Consider the following 23373-nt stretch of genomic DNA (forward strand, 5'->3'; position numbering starts at 1 on the left):
GATGAGGGCTCACAACCACAAAAGATTTCTAGGATAGTATATTTATATGTGAATCTTCTCTTCCCTTATTAATTCTTTCATGAGTTGCATCATTGACTAATGTTATGTTTGTCAATCTCTAATAAACTTTTCTACTTATACTTTTCCTTATGTGGTGCTATCACCTATCATAGGATTAGTATATAATCTTATTGATTTATTTCCTTTCTTATATTTATTTCCTTCCTCTTTTTCTTTCCTATTTATTCTCTTTATTTGCAACATGGAAGTAAAGAAAGCAAAAACTCATACTAAACTTTATTATATAACTTGCACACGATTACAAGGATAGATCATAAGCAAACTCTCAAATAAGTAAGGATCGAACTAAACTTTATTTCATCTAAAAGAAAAAGATCGAACTGAGATAAGTAAAAGAAAAAAAGATAGTGTGATGATACAATACCGGGGCACCTCCCCCAAGCATGTGCCCATACCCGATACTCAGTTCTCCTTTGGTGGTGAAGAAGATGATGGTGGTGGTGAGAAAGTGCAGGGTTTCCCTTTTGCTTCCTCCATCTTCTAATGGAGAATAAAATTTTCCATCATCGACTCACAATTATCTATCTCGAGTTTTATTATCCTCTTGCATAACGCCTCCATGCTCTCATCCTTGAAACGGGAAGGAACCGATTCATCATCATCTTCTTCGGAGGTCCAGCTATAGTGCCCTCATCCCCATAGGACTTGGGATTTGCGATGAGATCAGCAACATAGCTCTCACCCTCAGAGTCTTGGGAGGACATATTTTCAAATCTACGCAGGAAACAGCAAGAAAAGAGGACAGAGGATTTCTCTACAATGCGGTGGTTAACAGGTTCGAGAAGTATATATAGATATTTTATCTTGGAGGACAAGTATAAGGTTGAAAAACAGAGTACGGGAGGTGTCCCAGGTGGGCACAACCCACCTGGGCCGCGCGCCCAGGTGGGTTGTGCCCACCAGGGGACGCTTCCTGGAAGTTTCTTTATTCCCAAAATTCTAAAATATTCCAAAACTGATAAAAAGTATTTTTGCGGATTTTTTGGAGTCCATTTACTTACAGTATCACATACCTCCTTATTTTCATGATTCTGGAGTGTTCTGGAAGGACTCTTTTATGTGTTCTTCCGGTGTCATGGTTTGGATAATATTACTTTCAACATTAATAGGCGTACCTGAGATATAATGCTTTATTCGTTGCCCATTGACAACCTTCCGGTTAGTACCTTTGGAGTTATTTATTTTGATTGCTCCAGACTGGTAAACCTCCTCGATGACATATGGGCCTTCCCATTTTGAGAGGAGATTTCCCGCAAAAAATCTAAATCGAGAGTTGTACAAAAGAACATATTCTCCGACTTTAAACTCACGCTTTTGGATTCTTTTGTCATGCCATCTTTTAACTTTTTCTTTGAATAACTTTGCGTTTTCATAAGCTTGTATTCTCCATTCATCTAAAGAGCTAATATCAAATAACCTCTTTTCACTAGCAAGTTTGAAATCATAATTGAGTTCCTTAACTGCCCAATATGCTTTATGTTCTAACTCAAGAGGCAAATGACAATATTTTCCATAAACCATTTTATATGGAGACATACCCATAGGATTTTTATAAGTTGTTCTATAAGCCCAAAGTGCATCATCTAATTTCTTAGACCAATTCTTCCTGGACCTATTGACAGTCTTTTGCAGAATTAATTTTATTTCTCTATTGTTAAGATCAACTTGACCACTAGACTGAGGATGATAGGGTGATGCAATTCTATGGTTAACATCATACTTGGCAAGCATTTTACGGGAAGCACCATGAATAAAGTGTGAACCACCATCAGTCATTAAATATCTAGGGACTCCAAACCTTGAGAAAATAACTTCCTTAAGCATTTTAATAGAGGTGTTGTGATCAGCACTACTAGTTGGAATAGCTTCTACCCATTTAGTAACGTAATCAACAGCAACCAAAATATGTGTGTACCCGTTGGAGGAAGGAAAAGGTCCCATGTAATCAAATCCCCAAACAGCAAATGGTTCAAAAGCAAGTGAATAATTTATAGGCATTTCTTGATGCCTACCGATATTACCTATTCTTTGATATTCATCACAAGAAGAGACAAACTTGCGGGCATCCTTGAAGAGAGTAGGCCAATAAAATCCAGATTGCAATAACTTGTGAGTAGTTCTATCTCCAGCATGATGCCCTCCATAAGCCTTGGAGTGACATTTCCGTAGGATTTGTCCCTGCTCATGCTCAGGTACACAACGTCTAATAATACCATCTACTCCTTCTTTATTAAGATGTGGGTCATCCCAAAAGTAATGTCTTAAATAAGAATTTTTTTTCTTTTGCTGGTATGTAAAGCTAGGTGGTAAATATTTAGCAACAGTGAAATTAGCATAATCAGCAACATTTATTGTAGCTAACTGCTCATCACGAAAACTATCATCAATAGGTAGTGGGTCATCAAGCACATTTTCAAGCCTAGACAAGTTATCAGCTACTAGGTTCTCAGCTCCTTTTTTATCAATGATGTGTAAATCAAATTCTTGTAACAAGAGAACCCAACGAATAAGTCTAGGTTTAGCATCTTTCTTTTCCATAAGATATTTAATAGCAGCATGGTCTGTGTGAACAGTTACTTTGGGATCAACAATATAAGGTCTAAATTTATCACAAGCAAACACCACTGCTAAGAATTCTTTTTCAGTAGTAGCATAATTTCTTTGAGCATTGTATAGAGTTTTACTAGCATAATGAATAACATTCAATTTCTTATCAACTCTTTGTCCTAAAACAGCACCAACAGCATAATCACTAGCATCACACATAATTTCAAAAGGCAAGTTCCAATCAGGTGATTGAACAATAGGTGCAGAAATTAAGGCTTTCTTGAGTGTTTCAAAGGCTTCAAGACAATCATCATCAAAAACAAAAGGAATGTCCTTTTGCAAAAGATTAGTAAGAGGCCTAGGAATTTTAGAGAAGTCTTTGATAAATCTCCTATAGAAACCAACATGACCTAGGAAACTACGAATACCTTTGATATCCTTAGGACATGACATTTTCTCAATGGCATTAACCTTACCTTGGTCCACTTCAATACCTCTATAAGAAATTTGATGACCCAAGACAATGCCTTCATTAAACATAAAGTGGCACTTCTCCCAATTCAAGACATGATTTATTTGTTCGCATCTCTACAAAACTTGCTCAAGATTGCTTAAACAGTCATTAAAAGACTTCCCATAAACAGAAAAGTCATCCATGAAAACCTCAACAATCTTTTCACAAGAATCAGAGAATATAGCAGTCATGCATCTTTGAAAGGTAGTAGGTGCATTACATAAACCAAAAGGCATACGTCTATAAGCATAAGTTCCAAAGGGACAAGTAAAAGTGGTCTTTTCTTGATCAGGCTGAGATACATGTATTTGTGAAAAGCCAGATTATCCATCAAGGAAAGTCTCCTCTTTATTTTTTTCTAGGTCAAAATGCCTTATATACCAAAAGATGGGCACCGGAGGTGGGCCGAGGAGGCCACAACCCACCAGGGCACGCCTGGGGGGAGTGGCGCGCCCAGGTGGGTTGTGCCCACCTGGTGGGCCCCCTCTGGTGGTTATTGGCTCCAGTATTTCTTAAATATTCCATAAAAAGTCCCCCTGAAGTTTCAGCTTATTTGGAGTTGTGCAGAATAGGTAGCCTGACGTAGCTTTCTTAGGTCTAGATTTCCAGCTGCCAGAATTCTCCCTCTTGGTGTGTTCCTTACAAATTATGAGAAATAAGGCATTAGAACTACTCCATAAGCATTATTATGGATAAAAACATTAGAAATAACAGTGAGAACACATGATGCAAAATAGACGTATCAACTCCCCCAATCTTAGACCTCGCTTGTCCTCAAGTGAAAACTGAATTCGAAAAACATGTCCACATGCTTGGAGAGAGAGGTGTCAATAAAAACAAGATACGGACATAGAAGCATCATGTTGATTATTATAATAGCAACAAAATTAAACATAGGACTTTATCATAGAACTTTTATCATATACTTCTCATGTGTAAGTAATAGTTCATCACACAATCAAAGTATAAAGCAAAAACTCTATTAGAAACCAACAAACTTTGTTTTCATGTCAACTTTGCAACTACAATTCGTCATCTTTTCAGGAAGAGTCACATGTCGGAGCCTTTAGGAAAGTCCACATACTCAACCATCATATAATGTTCTATGATTGCTAACACTCACCTCGTACCCATGAGCAAAACATTTCAACCGGACAAATAGAAAGATAGGGGCTGATGACTTTGCCTCCCAACATACTCACCTCAAGGGTGATGTCAACGATAATTACTTATGCCACCCATATTCAACTGGACATATGTGCCTAGATCTTTCCTCGCCACATGATGCTTGCCAAAAGAGAAAAATAGAAGGAATAGAGAGAAAAAATTTAACTCTTGGCATAAAAGCAAAAGATAGGCCCTTTGCAGAGGGAAGCAGAGGTTGCCATGCGCTTATTTGTTTTTATGCTCAATCCCTTAGCGCAAAAGAACGTCACATTACATTGCCCCTTGTGATAGCGACCTTTATTATGCAGTCGTCGCTTTTATTCTTCACCATCACAAGTTCGTGAAACGCTCAATTTTATCTTACACTAAATGATCTCACACTTTTAGAAGTAATTTTTATTGCCTTTTTGCACCAATGACAACTTACTTGAGGGATCTTGCTCAATCCCTAGGTAGGTATGGTGGACACTTGAAAAAGATTTGGGTTTAAGGGTTTTTGGATGCACAAGTAGTATTTCTACTTAGTGCAGAATTTTTGGCTAGCAAAGATAGGGGGCCAGCACCACATGTTAGAGGATCTATGACAATATGACGTCTATGTGAATATGAACAAACATAAATCATTAAGTTGTCTTCCTTATCCAATGTCACCAATTTTTGCATATAATATTTTGATGAGGGCTCACAACCACAAAAGATTTCTAGGATAGTATATTTATATGTGAATCTTCTCTTCCCTTATTAATTCTTTCATGAGTTGCATCATTGACTAATGTTATGTTTGTCTCTCTAATAAACTTTTCTACTTATACTTTTCCTTATGTGGTGCTATCACCTATCATAGGATTAGTATATAATCTTATTGATTTATTTCCTTTCTTATATTTATTTCCTTCCTCTTTTTCTTTCCTATTTATTCTCTTTATTTGCAACATGGAAGTAAAGAAAGCAAAAACTCATACTAAACTTTATTATATAACTTGCACACGATTACAAGGATAGATCATAAGCAAACTCTCAAATAAGAAAGGATCGAACTAAACTTTATTTCATCTAAAAGAAAAAGATCGAACTGAGATAAGTAAAAGAAAAAAAGATAGTGTGATGATACAATACCGGGGCACCTCCCCCAAGCATGTGCCCATACCCGATACTCAGTTCTCCTTTGGTGGTGAAGAAGATGATGGTGGTGGTGAGAAAGTGCAGGGTTTCCCTTTTGCTTCCTCCATCTTCTAATGGAGAATAAAATTTTCCATCATCGACTCACAATTATCTATCTCGAGTTTTATTATCCTCTTGCATAACGCCTCCATGCTCTCATCCTTGAACCGGGAAGGAACCGATTCATCATCATCTTCTTCGGAGGTCCAGCTATAGTGCCCTCATCCCCATAGGACTTGGGATTTGCGATGAGATCAGCAACATAGCTCTCACCCTCAGAGTCTTGGGAGGACATATTTTCAAATCTACGCAGGAAACAGCAAGAAAAGAGGACAGAGGATTTCTCTACAATGCGGTGGTTAACAGGTTCGAGAAGTATATATAGATATTTTATCTTGGAGGACAAGTATAAGGTTGAAAAACAGAGTACGGGAGGTGTCCCAGGTGGGCACAACCCACCTGGGCCGCGCGCCCAGGTGGGTTGTGCCCACCAGGGGACGCTTCCTGGAAGTTTCTTTATTCCCAAAATTCTAAAATATTCCAAAACTGATAAAAAATATTTTTGCGGATTTTTTGGAGTCCATTTACTTACAGTATCACGTACCTCCTTATTTTCACGATTCTGGAGTGTTCTGGAAGGACTCTTTTATGTGTTCTTCCGGTGTCATGGTTTGGATAATATTACTTTCAACATTAATAGGCGTACCTGAGATATAATGCTTTATTCATTGCCCATTGACAACCTTCCGGTTAGTACCTTTGGAGTTATTTATTTTGATTGCTCCAGACTGGTAAACCTCCTCGATGACATATGGGCCTTCCCATTTTGAGAGGAGATTTCCCGCAAAAAATCTAAATCGAGAGTTGTACAAAAGAACATATTCTCCGACTTTAAACTCACGCTTTTGGATTCTTTTGTCATGCCATCTTTTAACTTTTTCTTTGAATAACTTTGCGTTTTCATAAGCTTGTATTCTCCATTCATCTAAAGAGCTAATATCAAATAACCTCTTTTCACTAGCAAGTTTGAAATCATAATTGAGTTCCTTAACTGCCCAATATGCTTTATGTTCTAACTCAAGAGGCAAATGACAATATTTTCCATAAACCATTTTATATGGAGACATACCCATAGGATTTTTATAAGTTGTTCTATAAGCCTAAAGTGCATCATCTAATTTCTTAGACCAATTCTTCCTGGACCTATTGACAGTCTTTTGCAGAATTAATTTTATTTCTCTATTGTTAAGTTCAACTTGACCACTAGACTGAGGATGATAGGGTGATGCAATTCTATGGTTAACATCATACTTGGCAAGCATTTTACGGGAAGCACCATGAATAAAGTGTGAACCACCATCAGTCATTAAATATCTAGGGACTCCAAACCTTGGGAAAATAACTTCCTTAAGAATTTTAATAGAGGTGTTGTGATCAGCACTACTAGTTGGAATAGCTCCTACCCATTTAGTAACGTAATCAACAGCAACCAAAATATGTGTGTACCCGTTGGAGGAAGGAAAATGTTCCATGTAATCAAATCCCCAAACAGCAAATGGTTCAAAAGCAAGTGAATAATTTATAGGCATTTCTTGACGCTTACCGATATTACCTATTCTTTGATATTCATCACAAGAAGAGACAAACTTGCGGGCATCCTTGAAGAGAGTAGGCCAATAAAATCCAGATTGCAATACCTTGTGAGTAGTTCTATCTCCAGCATGATGCCCTCCATAAGCCTTGGAGTGACATTTCCGTAGGATTTTTCCCTGCTCATGCTGAGGTACACAACGTCTAATAATACCATCTACTCCTTCTTTATTAAGATGTGGGTCATCCCAAAAGTAATGTCTTAAATCATAGAAGAATTTTTTCTTTTGCTGGTATGTAAAGCTAGGTGGTAAATATTTAGCAACAGTGAAATTAGCATAATCAGCATACCAAGGGGTACTATTAGCAACATTTATTGTAGCTAACTGCTCATCACGAAAACTATCATCAATAGGTAGTGGGTCATCAAGCACATTTTCAAGCCTAGACAAGTTATCAGCTACTGGGTTCTCAGCTCCTTTTTTACCAACGATGTGTAAATCAAATTCTTGTAACAAGAGAACCCAACGAATAAGTCTAGGTTTAGCATCTTTCTTTTCCATAAGATATTTAATAGCAGCATGGTCTGTGTGAACAGTTACTTTGGGATCAACAATATAAGGTCTAAATTTATCACAAGCAAACACCACTGCTAAGAATTCTTTTTCAGTAGTAGCATAATTTCTTTGAGCATTGTCTAGAGTTTTACTAGCATAATGAATAACATTCAATCTCTTATCAACTCTTTGTCCTAGAACAGCACCGACAGCATAATCACTAGCATCACACATAATTTCAGAAGGCAAGTTCCAATCAGGTGATTGAACAATAGGTGCAGAAATTAATGCTTTATTGAGTGTTTCAAAGGCTTCAAGACAATCATCATCAAAAACAAAAGGAATGTCCTTTTGCAAAAGATTAGTAAGAGGCCTAGGAATTTTAGAGAAGTCTTTGATAAATCTCCTATAGAAACCAGCATGACCTAGGAAACTACGAATACCTTTGATATCCTTAGGACATGGCATTTTCTTAATGGCATTAACCTTAGCTTTGTCCACTTCAATACCTCTATCAGAAATTTGATGACCCAAGACAATGCCTTCATTAAACATAAAGTGGCACTTCTCCCAATTCAAGACATGATTTATTTGTTCACATCTCTACAAAACTTGCTCAAGATTTCTTAAACAGTCATTAAAAGACTTCCCATAAACAGAAAAGTCATCCATGAAAACCTCAACAATCTTTTCACAAAAATTAGAGAATATAGCAGTCATGCATCTTTGAAAGGTAGTAGGTGCATTACATAAACCAAAAGGCATACGTCTATAAGCATAAGTTCCAAAGGGACAAGTAAAAGTGGTCTTTTCTTGATCAGGTTGAGATACATGTATTTGTGAAAAGCTAGAATATCCATCAAGGAAGCAAAAGGAAAAGGGTAATGATCTTTGCTAGTTGCTTTATTTAATTTATATAATCAATTACCATTCTATAGCCTATGACAATTCTTTGTGGAATAAGTTCATTCTTATCATTAGGAACAACTGTAATACATCCTTTCTTAGGAACACAATGAACATGACTTACCCATCTACTATCATCTATGGGATAGATTATACCTTCTTCCAGAAGTTTTGATATTTCCGTTCTTACCACTTCTTTCATCTTCGGATTTAACCGACGTTGGTGATCAACAACGGGTTTAGCATCAGGCTCCATATTAATCTTGTGCTGACATAGAGTGGGAGTAATGCCCTTTAAATCATCAAGAGTATATCCAATAGCAGCCCGGTGCTTCCTTAGAACTTTCAATAATCTTTCTTCTTCATGTCCTGAAAGATTAGCACTAATAATAACATGATATATTTTCTTTTCATCAAGATAAGCATACTTCAAAGTGTCTTGCAATTGTTTTAATTCAAACACAGGATCACCTTTAGGTTGATGAGGACCTCCTAGAGTTTTAATAGGCAAATTGTGTTTAAGTAGAGGACATTGTTTAAAGAAAATCGTATCTATTTCATTTCTTTCATGCATAGGAAAATCATTTTCATGGTTTAGCAAATATTGTTCTAAAGGATCAGTAGGTGGAACAGCAATAGAAACAAGACAAATTAATTCATCCTTACTAGGCAATTATTTTTCATGATGAATTCTACTAAATTTGGAAAAATTAAACTCATGAGACTCATCACCAAAGCTAACACCAACAATTTGTTTCTTACAATCTATCTTAGCATTAACTGTGTTCAAGAAAGGCCTACCAGAGATAATGGGACAAAAGTCATCTTGTGGGGAACCAAGAACAAGAAAATCATTAGGGTATTTAATTTTCCCACACAAGATTTCAACATCTCTAATAATCCCAATTGGTGATATGGTGTCTCTATTGGCAAGTTTAATAGTAACATCTATTTCTTCTATCTCAGCAGGTGATATGTCTTTCATGATTTCTTCATATGAAGTGTAAGGAATAGCACTCACACTAGCACCCATGTCACATAAACCATGATAACAGTGATATCCTATTTTAACTGAAATGACAGGCATGCCAACAACAGATCTATGTTTATCTTTCTTATCAGGTTTGGCAATTCTAGCAACTTCTTCCAAGAGATCTTTAACCATAGCAATACTAGGTCAGATTTAATTTGTTCATCAGGTTTAGGAGTTCTAATATAGCTTTTGTTAACCGTAGTTGAAACTTTAGCATGTTCCTTTATCCTAACAGGGAAAGGTGGTTTCTCAATATAAGCAGAGGGAACAACTGGATCAACATTGTAAAGTATAGTTTCTTCTTTAATTGGTACCGATTTTTTAATTTCTTCTTTAATAGGTGGGTGATATTTAAACCACTTCTCCTTAGGGAGTTCAACATGAGTAGAAAATGATTCACAAAAAGAGGCTAATATCTCAGAGTCAAGCCCGTATTTAGTGCTAAACTTTTTAAAAGCATCGGTATCCATAAAAGATTTAACATGATCATATTTAATTTTAATACCTGACTCTTTACCTTCGTCGACCTCCCAATCTTCATAGTTGCGTTTAATTCTTTCCAAAAGATCCCAGCGGAATTCAATAGTCTTCTTCATAAATGAACCAGCACAAGAAGTATCAAGCATGGTTTGATCATTACGAGAAAGCTGAGCATAAAAATTCTGAATAATAATTTCTCTTGAGAGATCATGATTGGGGCATGAATATAACATTGACTTAAGCCTCCCCCAAGCTAGAGTGATACTTTCTCCTTCACAAGGCCAAAATTATATATATAATTCTGATCACGATGAACTAGATGCATAGGATAATTTTTTTTGGTGGAACTCCAATTTCAAACGACTCCAATTCCATGATCCAATATCATCACATAGCCTATACCATGCCAATGCTTTTCCCTTCAAAGATAAAGGGAGAACCTTTTTCATCACTTCATCCCTGGGTAAACCTGCAAGCTTAAACAATCCACAAATTTGTTCCACATATATGAAGTGCATATCAGGATGTTCGGTTCCATCTCCTGCATAAGGATTAGCTAGCAGTTGTTCTATCATACCCGAAGGAATTTCATATTCAATATTTTCAGTAGGTGAAGTAGGTTGAGGGTGAAAGATCGTGGATGTCGCCTAGAGGGGGGTGAATAGGCGTTTTAAAATAATTACGGTTTAGGCTTGAACAAATGCGGAATAAACCTAGAGGTTAATTTGTCAAGCAGAAAACCTAAAACAACTAGGCTCACCTATGTGCACCAACAACTTATGCTAAGCAAAATAAGCAACTATGTGATAGCAAGATATATGACAAGAAACAATATGGCTATCACAAAGTAAAGTACATAAGTAAAGGGGCTCGGGTAAGAGATAACCGAGGCACGCGGAGACGACGATGTATCCCGAAGTTCACACCCTTGCGGATGCTAATCTCCGTTTGGAGCGGTGTGGAGGCACAATGCTCCCCAAGAAGCCACTAGGGCCACCGTAATCTCCTCACGCCCTCACACAATGCAAGATGTCGTGATTCCACTAAGGGACCCTTGAGGGCGGTCACCGAACCCATACAAACGGCAACCCTTTGGGGTGGTTACCGAACCCGTACACTTTGGCAACCCTTCGGGCGGTCACCGGAGCCCGTCAAATTGCTCGGGGCGATCTCCACAATCTAATTGGAGACGCTGACGCTTTCCCGGAGCTTTACACCACAATGATTGAGCTCCAAACACCACAAAGGTTGGGGTTAACTGCGCAACGACACCACAAAGCTTCACCACAATGGAATATGGCTCCGAGGTGACCTCAACCGTCTAGGGAGCCCAAGCACCCAAGAGGAACAAGCTCAAGGGTACCAAGCACCCAAGAGTAATAAGCTTCTCAACTTGTAACTTCCACGTATCACCGTGGAGAACTCAAACCGATGCACCAAATGCAATGGCAAGGGCACACAGAATGCCCAAGTCCTTCTCTCCCAAATCCTACCGAAGCAACAAATGCTAGGGAGGAAAATGAGAGGAAGAACGAAGAAGAGAACACGAAGAACTCCAAGATCTAGATCCAAGGGGTTCCCCTCACATAGAGGAGAAAGTGATTGGTGGAAACGTGGATCTAGATCTCCTCTCTCTTTTCCCTCAAGAACTAGCAAGAATCATTGGAGCGATTGAGAGTTAGCAAGCTGGAAGAAGGTCAACAATGGGGGAAGAACACGAGCTAAAGAGATGAGGTTCATTGGGGAAGAAGATCCCCTTTTATAGGTGGGGAAAATCCAACTGTTATGCTCACAGCCCACACAGAGCGGTACTACCGCTCCAAGGAGAGGTACTATCGCTAGGGCGGTAGTACCCCTTTGAAAAACAACAACGAGGAGGCAAAAGGCCAGTAGAACCGCCGGAGCGGTACTACCGCTCGTCCTCATGGTACTACCGCTCGAGCACACGGTACTACCACAAATGGTAGCGGTACTACTGCTTGCGAGCGGTACAAAAAATACTTCCGTGCCTTCCTCCGCTGAGCAAAACACGAGATTTTGGTCCAGAGCGGGACTACCGCTTAGGAGCCACGGTTGTACCGCTCTGGAGCAGTAGTAAAAAAATTACATCCACTCTAGCCACGGTAGTACCGCTGCAACCTTTACCAAAACAGCCACAACTTCTACAAACGGACTCCGAATTCAACGAAACCAAGTTTGTTGGAAAGCTAACGACATGGGCTAACACAATATTGATAGAAATATCAATAAGAAGCAAATGATAAAAGGCCCATAAGAAAATGGTGAGAACCATTCCTTGGATAAGAACGGTAAAACCTCCACCGAAAACATCATAGAAGACGCATGCGAACTCCGTTTTCGATGAACTCAAGCTTGTCATCAAGATGACCATAAGCTCTAAGACTCACAAAGAGAACCAAATAAGAACCAAGAAAGATGATGCAAGGATGCGATGGTTTGAGCTCTCTATGAATGATACGATCAAGCTACTCATCAAGAGCCCCTCTTGATAGTACGACAATCGATCCTATAACCCGGTCTCCCAACTACCACTATGAGACCAGAAAAATAGAAAACCTATCAAGGGCAAACCTTTGGCTTGCACATGGTCCACTTGAGCTAGATGATGATGATCTTGACTCCCTCAGGTTGGACCACCTTTCTTGATTGCGTTGGCTCGATGAAGACTAGTTGATTGATCCCCATACTCCACTATGGGTGAGCCACTCTTCCGCATATCTTAATAAATCCATTGTTACCACAATGGACGGCAAGCTTCAAGCGTTTGATCTCTTCATGATGCTCCACTTGAACTTGCACACCACAACCTAACCCCACAAAGAACTCTCACCAAGACCATGGGTTACTACACAAAGCGTAATTGACAATGCTTACCATACCATGGGATCACTTGATCCCTCTCGGTACATCTTCTACGCTTTGTGGGTTGATCAACTTGATTCACTCTTTGACTTAGTCTTGATCAACCTCTCACAAGACCAATCTTCAGGTAATTCCTTGAATAGCACCTTGGTCGACACAAACTCTCCTTGAAACCAACACATGTATTCCAAGAGAAGCCTATGGACAAAACCTTCAAATAACTCAAGGCAACCATTAGTCCATAGAGATTGTCATCAATTACCAAAACCAAACATGGGGGCACCGCATGTTCTTACAGAGAGGTGGCTAATTTTGGTTCCGGATGAGGTGAAGATACCCCGAACAAACCTCTCAAAGGATTGTTTTCCATAGTAACAAGTGACAATAAATTTCAGCACACTATATAAATGTTTCCTTACCAAAGGCGCTTCACTCACTGGCAACGGAGCCAGAAAATAGCCTTGATGACCCACAAGTATAGGGGATCAATTGTAGCTTTTTTCGATAAGTAAGAGTGTCAAACCTAACGAGGAGCAGAAGGAAATGACAAGTAGTTTCCGGTAAGGTAATGTCTGCAAGTGCTGAAATTGTAAGTAGCAGAGTAGTTTGATAGCAAGATAATTTGTAACGAGCAAGTAACGATAATAGTAACAAAAGTGCAGCAAGGTAGCCCAATCCTTTTGAGGCAAAGGACAAGCCAAAACGGTCTCTTATAATAAGCAAAGCGTTCTTGAGGGTACACGAGAATTTTATCTAGTCACTTTCATCATGTTGGTTCGATTTGTGTTCGCTGCTTTGATAATTTGGTATGTGGGTGGACTGGTGCTTAGGTGATGTTCTTACTTGAAAAAAGCTCCTACTTATGATTAACCCTCCCGCAAGCATCCGCAACTACGAGAAAAGTATTAAGAATAAATTCTAACCATAGCATTAAACTTTTGGATCCAATCGGTCCCTTACGGAATAGCGCATAAACTGGGGTTTAAGCTTCTGTCACTCTCGCAACCCACCATCTAATTTCTACTCCACAATGCATTCCCTTAGGGCCAAATATGGTGAAGTGTCATGTAGTCGACGTTCACATGACACCACTAAGGGAATAACAACATACATACTATCAAAATATCGAACACATATCAAGTTCACATGATGCAACATGATTTCTCCTGTGACCTCAAGAACAAAGGTAACTACTCATAAATAATAATCATACTCAAGATCAAAGGGGTATTAAATAGCATTATGGATCTGAACATATAATCTTCCTCCAAATAAACCATATAGTAATCAACTACAAGATGTAATCAACACTACTAGTCACCCACAAGTACCAATTTATAGTTTCGTTAACAAGATTGACAACAAGAGATGAACTAGGGTTTGAGAGGAGATGGTGTTGTTGAAGATGTTGATGGAGATTGCCCTCCCCAAGATGGGAGAGTTGTTGGTGATGATGAGGACGATGATTTCCCACTCCGGGAGGGAAGTTCCCCGGCGGAATCGCTCTGCCGGAGGGCAAAAGTGCTCCTGCCCAAGTTCCGCCTCGAGGCGGCGGCGCTTCGTCCCGAAAGTCTCCCCTTTATTCTTTCTAGGTCAAAATGCCTTTTATACCAAAAGATGGGCATCGGAGGTGGGCCGAGGAGGCCATAACCCACCAGGGCGCGCCCAGGTGGGTTGTGCCCACCTGGTGGCCCCCCTCTGGTGGTTATTGGCTCCAGTATATCTTAAATATTCCATAAAAAATCCCCGTGAAGTTTCAGGTTATTTGGAGTTGTGCAGAATAGGTAGCCTGATGTAGCTTTTTTAGGTCCAGATTTCCAACTACCGGTATTCTCCCTCTTGGTGTGTTCCTTGCAAATTATGAGAGAAAAGGCATTAGAATTACTCCAAAAAGCATTATTATGGATAAAAATGTTATAAATAACAGTGAGAAAACATGATGCGAAATGGACGTATCAAGCATTGCTAACTGAAACACACAAGAAAACCCTCAACGGACAAAATTAAAAACTGAAAAAAAGAACATCACAGCTTATTTCTAAGCACCTCCGAGTGGCCGTGTGCACGTGTTCCGGTGGTGCCCTTCCATTCCACACTTCTTGCATTTCCCGGGCTTATGCAGTTGCTTGCAGGCATCTCCTCGGTCAGGGCAGGTCGTCGCTTGCGGCCTTCGAGAGATGTTGTAGAACCACATTCCTTTACTCAGTCCCTCATACGGTGCTTTTTCCCTGCTCTTAGTCGGCCTACTGACACCTCTCCGCTTCTCTGGAGCAGCAAGCCCTAGTAGTGCATTCACACTTGCCAAGCCGCCATCACTGTCTTCAGGACCTGCACTGCCATTCCCCACAAATGCAACCTCTCCATTGCTAGGAGGTCCTTAAAACCCAAACCATTCCTCTTCCCTGCAAAATCAATGGTGTGCGGCTAACCAACACGGCATTTAGCCTAGCTGACATGTGCTCGAGCTCTTCTGCATCCTCATCTCTTATCCGCACGACATCCATACCATGCAAGTATAACATGGAATGCCTGCATGTGAAAGACATATTAACCGTACGGTCCTGCTGGTACTGAACGCGGTGCCCGGGTAGTATGTCTCTTGCATCCTTAGCTCTATTCTACTGTGTCATAAATCCAATACTTAGTATTACTTGAATTTCAATTATTTTTCTGAAACTATAAAAAGAACTATCTGCTGTGTACATATGTGTGACATATTATAGCTTATTTAGGTAAAATTAGCGCCCACTACTACTTACTGATCTTCAGTTCATAATAATCCCTTGGTGAGACCTTTGTAAGATAATGGTTAATATAATCCCAAAATTATATTCATGTCCTCAGTTATGTTTACTTTTGCAACAATTAAAGGACAAAAGAAGTCTAGGAATGTCACTATTGAATGTCTATACATTTTGATTTGAGTGGCTGTTGTAGAAAAACCTTAACTAATTTCCTTCATACGATACGTCAATTTAGTGGGTTCACTTACAATGTAATAGGCTTTCCTATAGTGTTTTTTTCCTTTTGTTTCCCAGCACTGTAGTACTCCCTCCATAAAGAAACATAAGAAGCGTTCTTATGTTTCTTTATGGAGGGAGTACTTTATAATTGAACTCTCTACGAATGAGACATAGAAGATACATTAAAAACAAACCTTGCACTTATTTGATACAGACTAGATTGAACTTTCTCAAGAAATCTTCTGTGTGTGGGATATCGAAATAGTTAGCATGCCAAAGCCATTTATAGAATAGTGATAATATCACAATTCTTTTCTACTTGTAATTAGTTTATGGTAACATGGAACTATGGGTTCTAATTTTCCATTTTCCTTCTTAGAACATGCATGTGGTTAGGCCATTTTCTATGTAGATTTGAGGAGCAATGTAAATAACTTTGCATGTATATTTTTGGAATAATTGTTGTTGCTTTTGTTGGTGACATGGTCTCTAAAATACATCTTTGACCTTATATATATCTAAGTACTTTAGAAGATACTGGCTATCAGAGAATAATAGGGAGGTTATCATTATGTAAGTTTTGAAGTATACAATAATAATTATTTGTGATATAAATGCAAAAAACTACTTTTGGCACGCCTCTTAAAATAGATCATCGTACCTAAGAGAAAATGGAATGAAACCCATGGTATTTAGTCCCTTGTATCCAATTAATAATAGTGCAGAGATATCACTAATATTGTGTATGAACAAAGGATGTTTTTTAAAATGCAATAGTCAAAAGATATTTGAACATTGCTAGCTCATGTAGGAGCATGGGTTGATAAGTAGCATGTGTTCTGTTAAGGTTTTCCTACTTCTGTTTTAATTTATCCTATAAATATGACCGTCACATGTTTATGCAATTAGACCAAAGCAGCAACAACCTTTTTTTACAGCTTATGAGTTATGTTTTCCTAACAAAAAATGTCCATATGGATTCACTGAAACAAGATTATATTATCAGCAATTTTGCTTGCATGTAATTAATTAGTGACGGCCTATGCCTCACATGACTGTTTTTTCTTTTCATTTCAGTTTTATCCTTCAATATGGGTGCAATGAAGTGTGGATAGACAAACACATTTCTTTTACTGTGATATATTGACCTTGTTACTTTATATTTTCAAAACTGGTAGGAATGAAATCCATATGAATCTTGTGACGCCAAAGCTCTAAGTGCTGATGATTTAAACTCCGATTAAAAAATCCTTAAATAGAAAGTGGACCTTATAGCGGAGAATTATGTGTAAGCTACAGGTGGAGTCCATCTCAAGGGAAGTGAAACCGGAAACATAGACCACATTAGAGTCCAAGATAAGGTGAATGCAATCACACATCCACATGAGAGTCAGATAAGATTGGTGAATGTAATCAGAACTGCCAAATGTGTGTTTTCCAATTTTTCATGTCGCATGATCTCCGCCCACTTTACTAGAAGAAGAGCCTTCCTACAGGGCGAAGGTGGATAAGGAATCATTCAACTTAGAGGAAGTGTCTCAATAAATGTGTGTGTTACCAAGGTTGAACTGTCTACTCACTCTCTTGGAGGTTATGTTCCTTGTAGCTTACATACTTGATCACGTCTATTAAGTTGTTAGTATCCTTATCACCGTGTCTGGCTCCACTGAAAAGCTCACACCGCCATGCTTGAAGAACATAAATGGTGATATATTATTTTGATATATTTTGTGTGCCACCATTGTGGTAGAGCCCGACATGAAAGGTGGGTCTAGTATATAAGCAAGTGGTACTAGCACTAAGATAGGAAGGTGTTTTCCGCCCTTGTCCTTTGCTGATGGCCTGCCAAGGTGTCGTCGATCACTGGTTCAATTTGAACACGAGTTAGTGGCTTTTATTATAAGAGTGAGGTTTAAGAGTGGGTGGGGTGGTTGTTTGGGTTGATCTGTTCAGTTATAGTTGTTTGAGCGGAATAATTTCCATACCTTAGAAAATATGGCAAAGTGCATTTAATTAGAGATGGCATTGCAGCAAATTGCATGAGTGAGCGGTTCATATTTTTTTCATTAAGTCATGCATGTTTTCATAAGGATGAAAGGTTATATGAATTGGTTGGTTGCTTCAAGAGTTAATGATGGACACGGTGGTGTATCAGTTGCATGCCAACATCTACATCATATTTTTGTTTCATTGTAATACACGACATTCATTTGTGTGTTACAACATGGCAACGGATCAGGAGACATCGGATCCGCCTTCTTGGCTTGGGGATGTCATGGGCGGTGCATGCCTCGCCCACCCCTCCCCCTTGCTGGCGGTGGGGGATCGTCGTGAGCATGGGGATGGAGGATTAGGGCAGAGAGAGCAGGGCGGTTGGCGGTGGACTCTTTATTAGCAGTCCCTGAAGAAGTACGGTGTGAAGGAGAGAGGTGTCATTGCGATGGTGATGTGGGCATCATCTGGCTTTAAAGGAGAGTGCTCCAATGAGAAATGTCCCGCTACAGCAAGAAATCAAGCGGGAAGGGAGGGTCCTGTGCGAAAAGGGAAGGGTGCATCGTGGGGTGGAACTTTTATATATGTTGGGACCGCCTGTTTAAGATAACGTGATAGATAGTGCGGACAACCATATGTCTCCCCCACATATGGGCTGGATTTGGGGGTGGCTGGACTGTCCAGATGGTTGGATTTTGGATAGCCTATTAGGCGCTTATTTTATGCTCAAACACACCCGAATGTAAGAGAAATGAGTTTCAACCTTGGAGACGGCCTTAATCGTTTGTTTGATTTATTTATATGCACTATAGCTCGTATCATACATAAAGAAGCACTTGAAATAAAGCAAACACGGCGGAACTTAATCATTTGTTTGATTGATTTATACATACTGTAGCCCGTACCATACATAAAGAAGCACTCGAAATATAGCAAGCCAACTGGGATTCCGATATATCTAAACAACAACCTTTATATCTGTATGGTATTCCAATGAGCATAGGCGGGTAACAAATTCGGAATACAAACATTTATTTTTGTCATCACTATATATAATATAATATTAATTTTGGAAATTGCGGGGATGTGTCTCGCTATTTTGTTTTTCATTTTATGCTCTGGTGAAACGGTAAAGAACTGGTTAAGCCGGTTTACGCGATGAGTATTGTCTGTTAAATGTTTTAAGACCTTGGATGTGAAGTACTCATGCTAACTACATTTATTTGCTTGTGTGGGATGAGTATGAATTGAGGAAGCAGTTTTTATTATACTTTCTAAAACATGGTGCGAATGAAGCTAAAGAACCTTTTCCTGATATTGATCGAGAATTTCTTAAGCGCATCAAGTAGATCTTAATAATCTGTAATGAATTTTTAGTGGATCGTTGCTCTATATGTATACATCATCAATTTGCCTTTTTGTTATCAATTATTGTAAGTGAAGTGGACTTCAACTATTATGCAATTGTGTCCGTGCTATATTGTCTCTACATGTGAAATTTAATATGCATTAACTTTATAACACCAGCAAAATATTCCAAAAGCCCGTAGCAATGCACAGGCATTCTACTAGTCTAGTTGAGTTCTAGGTACTTCTTTTTTAATAACTATAAGTCCCTTTGCCTATCAAGCGCAACACCACGATCGAGAAGTAAAATCCTTTATATGACGTTGCTTCTTTCCATGACACGGGAGGATTCTATAGCTTGTGTCAGTTTTGAACCATAGTCAAACGCTGTAAGATCAGTGGCGAAGCTACAGTGAAAGGCCTGGCTGAAGAGACCACAAAATTTCTTGCAATTATGGCCCAGATTTACTCTTAAGCCTAGTCTTTTGTAGCAAAACTGGGCAGGCCAGGGCCTAATTTTGCTTCGTGAAACAACAAACATACATGCCTTATTTGACTCACAGGATTTCAGTACAAAGGAATAAGAAATCTCCTCACTATAATTCTTATGTATTTTCACGAGGTTTCACATAATGCTAAGATCTTTAGGAATTAGGTTAATGTGAACCCAATCCTAAAAAATCTAGTAGTATCATCTAGTACCTATAATTTGAACTAAAACCACGAAAAGTATTTTAAACAGAGGGAGTATAAAACAAATGTCATGCATATGAAAAAAAAATCTCGTCGGAAGAAATACTATAAAAGTCCTCCAAATATTCTGCCAACCCAATGAGCCCATAATATTGACAAGGGACATGGAGAAAGATCTCCCAGCTAATAATAGATAATCGTTCACCAACATAACAATGGGTGGTGCAGCATCCGTAGATCCGGTGGCACCGGGGCAGGACAGTGTCAAGTGGCAAACAACGTGGTCAGTATTAATTACAGTTGGCTGACAAACAAGCATGTGGACACTGTAGCGTCCACGAGTCACATCATCAACTTGCAAACGATCGATGAGATTCCACGTACCTGCTGGTCCCTTCCAAAATCCAAACGGTTTTCTGCTCTCCGTCGTGCACCCTCGGTTTTGGCCGGTCACTCTCGGCTATGGGCTGGGCTGCCGTAGGTTGCTTTGCATGGCGAGGCAACACGTACCCACGCGGAGATTAGCTGTTTGCTGTCTGGGTCTGCTCACTCCTGCTTACCATGCTTCGTATACCGGCTGGAACTTAAAGAGGCCTCGTACCGTGCACTTACGCATACAATACAGAGATCTAACGAAGGTTTGGAAGTCAAAGATTCTACTAAAAATTGAAAAAGTTATGTGGTATTTTTGAAGAAGAGTTGTGCTAATAAAAAACAATCTTGCCCATCGTAATTTGCAAGAAGTGTAGTTTTTTAATCACGATCAGACCGTCAAACACCTTTTTTAGTGCAAATGCACGCTCTACATGGTCAATCATGCAAATGACATTCAATTTGTATACACCCACAAGTGTTGTTATATATGGTTACTGACTAGATAGAATTTTAAATAGATTTAGTACACTAATAACGGTAAGAGAGCGTCTTTCTTAATATGGTCGTGTTGGCTATGTAGAAATTATTTTATTTCTGATGGCAAAAAAACTCCACTCCTTTATAGGTTATTTTTCGTTATACATACTGTTTCATACGTGGTCTACGCTGCATCGAACGAAGTATCAACCGATGTTCAAGGTGGTGTATATGCTATTGGAGTGGGTGGCCAGGGATGTTTTATCCAATATGGGTGACAACATAATCTCAGAAGCAATCCATCACCTCTTTCGACATAGGCATATGTCGAAAGAGGTGATCAATACAGGAGTTGCCAATATGTTGGTTTTTTTTGTAAGACTATTTGTGGGTGGCTGTGTACATCCTAACTATGCAGAGAAAGTGTTGCTCATCGTGCTTTATATCTTCTTGAAGTTACATTTTATGTTAATAAAAGTATTCTTTATCGGGGAAAAGATGCCTCATACCTTATAGCAATTCCGGTAGGTTTTTCAAAACCCCTCTGCACACTTAAACTATTAATTAGAACTAATTCATTTTAACAATTTCGTTAAGTGGTTCTCTATTCCTAAAAATATTAGAGTGTCTTCTAAAACACTCATCTAGTCGTCTTTATACTCAATCCATGAATTTTTTTTAGCGCCAACAAAACTTCACGCTCCGCCCGCAGGTGACGTCATGGGATAGCAGACGCGCCGCCAGCACCATGGCTTCCACACCGATCCTTTCCCCATGCTACCCCTCCCTCTTTTGCCTCAGCTCATGTGTGGTTGGCACACTGGAGATGACATAGCCATCCTCCTCCTCTCATCGGCGCCGCCCCACAGCAGTGTGCCACCCCTTCTCCCTTCGAGCAACCAGTGCAGCGCCGCCATCTGTGCATATCACGTCGGTGAAACGTCGCCTCCTCTCCCATCTCCTCCAGCCATTCTGTCTAAACCATTATAGAGGTTGTCATTTTATTTAGTCGGCACTTAATTAGTTTTTTCTTGGTGGTGATTTTTAGTTGTAATTAATAAACTAAAAAGGTTCAAGTGTTGCTTAGTCAAGATCTGATGATAGAAAATCTATAATCTAGCATATCTATTGGTTGACGGCCATATTTCAAAGGCCATAGATATTGGGATATCAATATGGTAGTATGGACTCACATTAATATATAGAACACCATGGTGGTCACTGTTGCCCCAGCAGACTATTTGATGTCCAAAACTACATTGTTATTCTAGTCACAGTAGACCAAGATAGGATATGACCCTCCGACTTGAAGAGAGATATGGCTTTGAGCCTCCTGATCGAGTGATCACTTTGCATGGCATTGAGACTGATGGCTATGGGTCAACCTTAATCAAGAATTTGTATCATGAGTTCGAGAAGAGATCTAGATAGCGAGCACCCAAGGAGGACAAGTAATCACCTTGAGCTTCACAATATATTAGCCTATTTCTGTTTTAACCCAACTTGAAAGAACACCGGATGAACACGGTGGCATGCGCAGCGCGATTGGAGGTTTTCTCGCAGCAGAGCCAGGGAAAGGACATCGAGATGGCGACGGCGGTGGCCCTGCTCTCTCCGGCCGTACATACTCTCGCTGTCTCGCCTCGCGGTCGTCGTACGCAGCGTGTCAGGCATCCCGTACCTCAAGCATTGGGTGATGATTTGATTTTCAGCCAGAAGAAGAACCAGGTACTCATGCATAAATGGCCATTACCATGTACACCAGTTTGTAGATAGCCTTTGTACGTAGCTAGCTACGCATAGATGGAGCTGTGTCTGGCCTTGGGTCGCCCGGGAACTGTCGGCAGTGGGGCGGCCGGCCAGGGAGCGTACAACGGCAGAGTGGCCGGCGATGAGGCGCGGCCGCTGTTCCCGTGTCTCTTCTGCGACAGGAAGTTCCTCAAGCCGCATGCCCTCGGTGGCCACCAGAACGCGCACAAGGAGGAGCGCGCGGCCGGCTGGAACCCCTATGTCTACGGTCGCCACCCCGCTGCCGCCTCGTCTCACGCCGCCGCCACCGATAACTTCATCCCTATCGCCGCGCGCTGTGGTGGCGGGGCCGCCGCTGCAACGCCCCTCCATGTCGTTCCTGAGGCTGGCACGCTGGCTCCGTCGGTCCACGGCGTGCGAGTTGCAGCCGGCCCGTTCTCCGGCGTCCACGACGACGCGGGGGACATGCTAAGCTAGGGAAGGTCACCGGCCTCTGAGCCGGCGCCGGAGAGCAACACCGGCGTAGATATTGTTGAAAATATGAACAAATTACTACGAGATTTAATCCGAATAAACAGAAAATAAATCATGACCACAGCAGTAGAGATTAAACTAATCATGCGAACTCACTGGCGAAGGACCCCGGTGGGCAAGGTCTGGCTGCCGCCATACCTTGTTTTGGTGCAAACATATTTTTATACCTATGCACACTTCTCTCAGATGGCTACGCTGAATCTAGTCACTGGAAAAATCGCTAAAGAGAGAGGTCGTTCGCTGGATGGGCCCATCAGACGTAGTTGAAAATTAGGCCACGTATAGACACGGCATCCAGAAGCAGTTGGCCCATTTACACTTCAT

The 23373-nt window shown here is 40.1% G+C and overlaps 1 protein-coding gene across 1 annotated transcript; it reads left to right on the forward strand.

Moving 5' to 3' along the window:
* The first annotated feature begins 22569 nt into the window (after positions 1-22569).
* On the forward strand, positions 22570-22992 carry LOC123108610 (zinc finger protein STAMENLESS 1-like). The gene has a single exon (XM_044530362.1). It carries the CDS (start codon positions 22570-22572, stop codon positions 22990-22992), a length of 423 nt encoding a protein of 140 aa, XP_044386297.1.
* Positions 22993-23373: the final 381 nt, after the last annotated feature.

The sequence above is a fragment of the Triticum aestivum genome, chromosome 5A, assembly GCF_018294505.1.
Source record: "Triticum aestivum cultivar Chinese Spring chromosome 5A, IWGSC CS RefSeq v2.1, whole genome shotgun sequence".
NCBI classification, from domain to species: Eukaryota; Viridiplantae; Streptophyta; class Magnoliopsida; order Poales; family Poaceae; genus Triticum; species Triticum aestivum.

What these genes read in the sequence shown, in the direction of transcription:
- LOC123108610 (XM_044530362.1), top strand. Translation starts at nt 22,570, where the DNA reads ATGGAGCTGTGTCTGGCCTTGGGTCGCCCGGGAACTGTCGGCAGTGGG.